Source organism: Chelonoidis abingdonii, chromosome 4, assembly GCF_003597395.2.
Source record: "Chelonoidis abingdonii isolate Lonesome George chromosome 4, CheloAbing_2.0, whole genome shotgun sequence".
Taxonomy (NCBI): Eukaryota; Metazoa; Chordata; order Testudines; family Testudinidae; genus Chelonoidis; species Chelonoidis abingdonii.
Window position 1 is genome coordinate 148,653,998 of NC_133772.1, and position 8,555 is coordinate 148,662,552.

General features: G+C 47.2%; 1 protein-coding gene across 1 annotated transcript; it reads right to left on the reverse strand.

The window, feature by feature from the left end:
* Positions 1–4,340: 4,340 nt before the first annotated feature.
* Positions 4,341–8,352, reverse strand: SIX6 (SIX homeobox 6). The gene is made up of 2 exons (XM_032789172.2): positions 7,781–8,352; positions 4,341–4,813 (listed from the first exon to the last, which is right to left on the reverse strand). The coding sequence occupies exons 1-2, from the start codon at positions 8,350–8,352 to the stop codon at positions 4,645–4,647; spliced, it is 741 nt and encodes a 246-aa protein (XP_032645063.1). The 3' UTR covers positions 4,341–4,644.
* Between the last annotated feature and the right edge of the window lie 203 nt (positions 8,353–8,555).

Sequence of the window (8,555 nt, forward strand, 5' to 3'; positions counted from 1 at the left end):
AGTAGCTGGAGCAGGGAGCGAGTTTGATCAGCCCAAGCGCTTCGTTGGATGCGGGAAAAGTCCCGAAGGCAAAGCTCGCTCGTTTTTAGCCCTAAAACACCCACTCGTCTCATTCGCAGAGGCCTTAATGGGGAGTTGTGCGTCTGTTCTATCCCCGGGCAGTAACCAAGGGGCCAAGTCTGGTTTCTAACCTCTACGCACATTGAATTCTCAGGACAGCGAGCCAGGCAGAGCAGCGCTCTTTGTAACAGAGCAGCTTTCTCCGCCAGGGTGGAGCTGTCAACTGATTTCCAAATCCCCTTTTGTCTGCCATGAAAACGCGTTAGGAGGCGATCCGCAAAAGACTGTTACAGAACAGTTACGAAAACAATTGCTCGTTTATTCAGGGTCAGCCTACAGGACAGTCCTGGCGCAACCTCCTCCTGCCCCAGGGGTGTGCAAACTGGAGCGAAAGATTTGTCGGCGTGTGTCCTCCATCTGCACACGCTTGTGCCCGGCGTGTACACGGGTGATGTCGCCCTACAGTGTTTGCACAAGCGTGTCGTGGCTTTCCCGAGGCGCATTCCTGGCTGTATTGTGGTCAGCCGCTCGTAGCAGCAGCTCTGCTCTCCAGCGCTTAGCGTTGCCCTGTACAGTGCAGTACCCTGGTAAGAGGGCCTTCTGTCCCCTGCTGCACCGGGACAAGACTCGCCCCAACCTGCAAGCCTCGCTTTTCTTTGCACTTGCAAAATCAATTGGTTGACAGCTAACTCACCCCCCCTCCCCGCCCTGAAAACTTATTAGCTATTCAGCCTCTGCGAGCCCTCGAAGCCCCCTTTTGTCCCAGGGAGGACTCGAGACCCCATCATTAGCACTGATTACTCTGAGCAGTTTGACAGCCTCACAGACCGCTTACAAGACTTTTCCATTCATTCCTGCCCAGGGCTGTCCTGCTTCTCAAAAGAAACGGAAATATTCAAACTCCCCCTTCCCCAGCTGAATAGAGAAAAAGCTGTTTCTCTTCTCCTCCCTCCCCATTCACGTTACTTTTGATACAATATTTTCTTCTTTGTTCCGCTAACCAGGGAGAGGTCAAGGCAGACTTTTAGCGAGTTTTTCTCTCGCGTTTTGTTTAATGTAAACATAGTTTTCAATTTTTTTTAAAGCAAACAAAGTGGGAGAAAAAATACATTAAGAGCCTGGTGCTGATTTTGGAGAAGAGACTGTCAGGGCATCCCATGTGTGTGAGAAAGAGATTCCTGCCTTGATGGTTCTTACAAGAATAACAACATCAACATGCAGGGGGGCTGAGAAGTGAGGGGAGGTGAAGTGCTTTACAGCCTTTGTAGCAAAATATAAGACGATCAGTGGCGCATTCTATCTTCATATACACGTTCCATTGCTAAAATCTCTCTCTGTCTACACACAATCCAAATGAATCTATATACGAACAATGATAGTCTATATGAATCTATATACGACAATTTACAATGATCTGTATGACGCTACATACTATGAGGATATAATATGGCTCCGATGGTTTTATATTTTGCGATAGTGCGTAATTAAGGTCACCAAACGTTCAATTTTTCTCATCCTTCAGAGTTCTCTGTATAATGATGTTGTTCTTTTAATATACATAAATCTATAGTGTATCCTATTGTATCCTCATAGTACTCCTAAAATAGATAATTTTATATAGTTATATATACCACAAGGACATAAAACCAAGAAACTTGTAGCTAGCTAGATACGATGAAGATAAAAAGCAAAGAAAATCCTACAAACTGACTGTAGGTCCGTATCTGTATAATATTTAGATAGTTATCTAATTAGATATCACAATCTTCCATATATTGATAAATATTTAGAATATCTAAATATAGATCTATATGTAGCTCTCTCTCTCTCTCTGGAGATAGAATAAATCCGATATTGTTCCTATCCTATAAAAGTAAATGGCAAAACTCACAAAGACTTCAATGAGTAACTTGGATGGAAATAAAATATTTTACTCAATTCTGGCAGATTCATTTCATAGTTCGGAAGAAAATCTTTATGAGATAACAACTAATGGTTCGAAAGTGCTGCCTGTCAAGAAAATGCAGCGCTTAAAACGTAAAAAGAAGCCACAATGTTCTTGGCGGATGTTTCAATCACAGGCAAAACCGCTCCCTTTAAACAAGCTTGTAAATCACGGTCTAGTTTTTCATCCGGACAGTGTGTCCGATTTTAGAGAGATGTATATTAGGAAGTTAAAGTTATATAGTAAAACATAACTTCTTATCGTCAAGCAAAATGAGAATTTGATTTTGAAAAAAGGTACCCGACCATAAAGAAAATTCTCAGCCACCTCTTTTGACATAGAATTAGGTGATTGCATTGAGCACCACGGGATTTTAATCAGGAATGATTACTTTAAAAGGTAGGAAGTCTGGTAATACAGCAAAGCCAATATATTAATCCGGGCAACTTTCTATTTGTAGGTATCATCTTTGATCAGACTCAGTAGATATGTTACTTTGGTGGGGAAACACCATATTTAATGTCTGTTGTTGTTTTTTTAAGTGTCTTCTGATAACGTTTTTTAAAGGTAACCAGAGTTCCTAAAGCTCTGAAGAGATTTAGCCTGGCTATGTTTTGAAAGGAAACTAGATACTTGATTATTTGTTTACAGGCACATATTCCTGATGTTTCTCATTCACAGCTCTGTTAGTTTCTCATGCTATTAACATACGAAATAACTTGCTTCCAAACGGACTTAGAATTTAGTTAGTAAAAATCTGACTTTGCGTGTTCGGCTCATCACTGTGGTGCACTGGAAAGATACCGAGGAATTATTGTGATCATAAGGAAGTAAAACGCAGTTTCAGTGCCGATGTTCCACCCATTAAAACACAAATTTAGGAGCAGCTAAAAGCTCAGAGCTAGGTGGGAATCTGCTTTCTGCAACTGGGGAGCAAATATTAAGTGACTCGCTCAATGAAGTTTAATGACAACGGCTTTCTTCCCCATCCCCTTCCCTTTTAAGAGATATTTCCAGTAGATGTGGGCGTCTGATTTGAAGGTTTCAGCTTCAGGAATCGAAAGAAACAGGACTGTCTCCTTTAGAAACCGAATGAGGATATTCGCGGTCCCAGGATTCCTTCAGTGGTCTGGGAAGCCCCATGTCCCTTTGCTCCCCTCTGTGTACAACGCTTCGCCCGCTAAAACAAGCCAAGCAATCAGCTTATTCGGGGAGGCACGTCTCTGAGGCCAGGGAGGCAAATGCAATGAGCCCGAGCAGACAAAAAAAGCACAGCTCAAGCGATTTAAAGATCAATGTCAGAATGTATAATACAAAGTCCTTTTGCTGGGGAAAAGCTTAGCCCGCTCTTTGGATGGCGTTGGCTTTCTCAGAGCAAAAACAGTCTTAAAAAAAAAAAAAGCCAGACAATGCACCTTAACTACCCGAAGCGACTGCATGATTTCCCCCCCGGTCTAATCTCTAATGGTGCTCTGGTCTGGATAGTTATTTAATTTATGAACCTCTATTTTATTTGCCAGGTAAAGAAAGGAGCTGCAGCTGATGTTACACGGAAGGGATATTTATAGCCTCGCGTAAAGGCTTTCTCCCTCCCCCATTCATATTTCACTGTTGATACAGCGCGAAATCTCGGCCACTCGAAGCAAGACACGGGCAAACAGCCAGATCTTGCTATACGCCTAGCAGGCAGCACCGTCTGCCCCCTTCCTTCACATGGGACAAAATAGATCCTATCTTCTCAGCTAGCCACGTCCACTTCTCTTCACCAGCGCGGAGGAGTCAATTTCTCTCTTAGCATTGTGCTCTCAGTAAAATGCAGATTTCCCAACGCTGCCCATCCTGCCCCGTTTTGATTCCCTTTAATGGATTTGATATTCAGTTACTGCTGAACTGTATAATAAACCCTGCGTGGGGAAGTCACGCAGAATCGCCTGTCGCTTTCTCTGTGTTGCAAAGGAGGGCTGACTAATTATTTCGGAACCAGGCAAGTCTACGGTGAGATTTCAATGGAACCAGAGAACCACCCCCTTAAGCCAAGGGGCTCTGTGCATTGGCTCCGACCTTAAGAATTTAAAAACAGACCCTTTAAGTAAGAAAAGTTGCTCACCAAATATTTTATTTTTGTTTTAGGCAGCTTCATACAGTATTGATCCTGCACATGCTCTACAAGTCACCTGTGCACATAGACAACAAGCCAAAACAAAAAAATAATAGAAAAATCTACCATAGCAATCCCTTAAATAAGTAAATAAACATTATATATATAAAAACCCTTTAAAGTAAAGCAAAAAAAGAAAATAATAAAATAAGATAATAATAATAACAGCGTCTTTTCAACATGAAATACCCACGCGGGATACAGGGCAGGCGCTCAAACATTTTGCAACTTGGCATTTTTCTTTTTGAGGCATCGGTTCAGCAGATCCTTTTAAATAAAGGCGACAAACATTTCTGTGAATGAGTTTCCTAGGGGTCTAAGCCGGAAGGCGCCGGCGGCTCGCACGGGAAGAGGGCACGCTCGTGGATCATGGCGCCCTGGGGTAGGCTCAGAGTGGGAACGCGAGCCAGGGTGTTCTGCAGGCAGGCAGGCACTGTGTTTAGCTCGATCGCTCTCCCCCTGTTCTGTCTTGGCTGTTGTGTCAGATGTCACATTCACTGTCGCTGGATGTGATGGAAATGGCAGAGGTGGCCGCTTTGCTGGACAGGCTGGCTGCAGGGCTGGAGGCGGCCCCCAGCGGCTCCCCCGCGCTCTCCTCCTCGGCCTGCAGCGAGCGCACCGAGCCTTGGGATAAGACCTGCTGCTGTAGCCTGCAAGGAACAGGAGACATATACAATCACATCGCAGCAACAGCCGTATATCCCACTCCAGTCACCTATCCCAGCCAACAACTCCCCTACCCCAGTCACCTATCCCAGCCAACAGCCAACAGCTCCCCCACCCCAGTCACCTATCCCAGCCAACAGCCAACAGCTCCCCCACCCCAGTCACCTATACCAGCCAACAGCCAACAGCTTCCCCACCCCAATCAGCTATCCCAGCCAACAGCCAACAGCTCCCCTACCCCAGTCACCTATCCCAGCCAACAGCTCCTCCACCTCAGTCACCTATCCCAGCCAACAGCTCCCCTACCCCAGTCACCTATCCCAGCCAACAGCTCCTCCATCCCAGTCACCTATCCCAGCCAACAGCCCCCCACACCCCAGTCACCTCTAACAGCCAACAGTTCCTCCACCCCAGTCACCAGCTCCTCCATCCCAGTCAAACACCCACTTATCCCATCAAACACCCCTACCCCCATCCCAGTCACCTGTCCCCTTCAAAAGCCACCCATCCCAGCCCAGTCATCTATTCCATCCATCCAGCCCCCTAGTCACCCATCTCATCCAACAGCCACTCACCTATCCCATCTAACAGCAAACCACACCCTCCATCCCACCCAACCAGTCCCCATACCCCAATCACTTGTCTCTTCCACCAGCCGAACAGCCCTTGCACCTCAATCACATATCCCATCCAACCACCACCCCACCCCACGCCAGCCACCTATCTCAGCCAACCAGCCCCCTAAACTCAGTCATCCATCCCATCCAACAGCCAACCAGCCACCCCAATCACCTATCTCATCCAACAGCCAACTGGCCACCCCACCTCGGTCACCTGTTCCATCCAACCAGCCACCCCACCCAGATCCAATCACCTATCCCATCCAACAGCCAACCAGCCACCCCACCGAGCCACAATCACCTCTCCCATCCAACAGCCTACCAGCCACACTACCTCAATCATCTATCCCATCCATCGGGTAGGCAGCCATCCCAATCACCTCCCACATCCTAAGAGCCAGCCAGTCACCCTACCATTGCGATCAATCTAATTCCAGCAGACGCAGTTAACTCGTGGTTCCATCCAGTCTATCCCCATCTCAACCACCTATCTTATTCCAATAGCTTACCAGCCTCCTCCTATACCTCCCACCCCATGCCTAATCACCTATACTATCCCAACAGCTAACCAGCCATCTGACCCCCATATACCTCCTACATCCCCACAAGACCCCACCCCCATCACTAGCCAGTTACCCCTCGTCTATGTCTTTTATTCCAACAACTACTCTATTGGGACAGTTAAGGAGCCCTTTCACCCTACATATCTCTTACCACCTCTCCCCCACATACTCCCACCTCAGTCATCTACCCTATTCGAACAGCTAACCAGCCACTCCACACTACCACCCTCGCTATCCATGGCCAAGCCAGCCTCAGTTCCCCTGTCAGCCAAATCTAGCCACGTTGGACCAGGCATTTAGCTTCTGGCTGCAAACACACAACCGGGGCTTCACCCTGTGCCCATGCGTTGCTCCTACCCCCTTCCTGAAGTCTTTCCAGCAGCTTTAATTCCTTTGAAAGGGGATCCCGGCACAGTGCATACTTTTGCCATTCACACGAGCGGTGTGTCCTGCTCACATTTAGAAAGGCTTAAATCTTTTCTCTTACACTATTCCAGAAATCGGGATTGCTGGATTTTTATGTAATTTACAGCGCCAGGCAATATTTATTTTTAATTATTTAGTCACGTCTTTCCAGAACTCTTTTTGAATCAGTCCAGGGTGCAACCCGTGTACTTGAGCTAGTTATCTTCTTGTTGACTTCTAAAAAACAACAACCCAGGAGTCCGTGGCAGGAATTTGATCCATAATTTCCAGGACATTTGCTTATGTCGCTAATTTCAGATAAATAATTCAAAACAATAACATTGCACAGAAAAAAACCCAAACAAAACCATTTTCTATTGGACAAAAAAAAACCAACTAAAAATAACCCAGAAACAATTCCTGAGGGTTTAAAAGCGCCCGAAACTGAGTTCAAATGAATTCAAAATGAAAAGATTGGGTCTCGTAAATAAGGCTATTTTTAAAGCAGATCTTGAAATATGTACAAAATATTGTTTCCCATTAGAACAACTGATGATGTTTTCTGAAACGAGCTTGCACAATTATACTCCTGGCGAAATAGATGGGTCTATTTTACGTAGCTTTCTAAATATCTTAAAGCTAAGCTTGGAAAGGGAATAATTTTTTAAAAAATATATATTTGGTTAGCTTCTTTACATTCTTGATATTTAAACGGCTGAAGGCTGGAAAATGAGTGACTGAGCGACTGTTCCCCATCTCTATATCATATTCATTATATTAATTATTAGAAACGGTTCAGAAAATCCTTTCCTGATGCCCCTTCTAACGCGCTACTTCTTCAAGGGAAATACAAATCGTTTCTTGCGGCTTATCTATTAATTTAAGCTTCCCCAAGACAGAGAATCTTCAAGCAGATCATTTCCTACGTTGAAATCTGATGAATAATGTAAAGGCAAAAACATCCTCATAAAACAAAGCTTCCCCGAAATGGCAACAAACCCCATGTCCGCCGCAATGGCTCCAAGACACAGAAATAGCGTTCATATCTTTAATCTTTGACCTAGAGACAAAAGGCGACCACGAACTGGAATTGGGGAAAGGGCGCAGATTTTAAGGGACTAACTGCATTAATTTCCGCCTTCCTTCTGTATTTATGGCAGTGCCAGTGAAAGCCAACAGCGTCCATGGTACGCTTTGCAACCTTTCAAAGTATTAACAAGCACGTCTATAGCTCAGCTGGAGGGAAAGGCGGCTCTGCCAGCTTTATCCCAGCCGCCAAGCGTCCCCTGCTCGCGGAGGAGAAGCACCAGGTTAAGGGTAGCTTGTTCTAAACCGAAAATCAGGAAAACAGCGAAGTACCGACCTGTTCTTAGCGGCTGCTGCCCTGTCTCTTTGTCTGCGGTTTTTGAACCAGTTGCCCACTTGTGTAGGGGTAAGTCCGGTAGCCTGGGCCAGTTCTCGCTTTTTGCTGGGGTTGGGGTAAGGGTCCTGCAGGTACCACTCCCGTAGCAAGTGCCTCGTCCTTTCCTTGAAGCAATGCGTCTTCTGCTCCCCGTCCCAGATGGTGCGGGGCAACGGGAACTTCTTCCGGACCCGGTACTTGTCCACGGGCCCCAGGGGTCGGCCCCGCAGCTTCTCGGCTTCCTGGTAGTGCGCCTCCAGCCAGAGGGCCTGCAGCTTGGCGTGCGACTCCTTGGTGAACTTGTGGTTCTCCAGGATGTGGTAGAGCTCCCGGTAGTTCCCCGTGTGGAAGGCCACAATGGCCCGGGCTCTCAGCACCGACTCGTTCTTGTTCAGGGCCTCGCATGCCGCGGGGGCCACCGGCAGGGACCAGAGGAAGCGACCCAGGCGCTCAATGTCCCCGCTCTCCTCCAGGGTCTCGCAGACCCCGGCCACTTGCTGGGGGCTGAAATTGAGGATGGGCAGCTGGAACATGGAGGCGGCGGCGGCTGCAGCTTCTCCGCCCGGCTGGGGAGCGATTGGAGGAAGGGGAGGAAACCCACGCGCGGCGGAAGGACCCCCGAGATCCCCTGGCCCCGCACCCCCCCACGGGAATCTGGGGACTGGGGGGGATTTGCTGAACGCCGCTCGGCTCTGCTCCGCGAGCACCTTTCCCCGGGCTTGCAGAGGCACTCGGG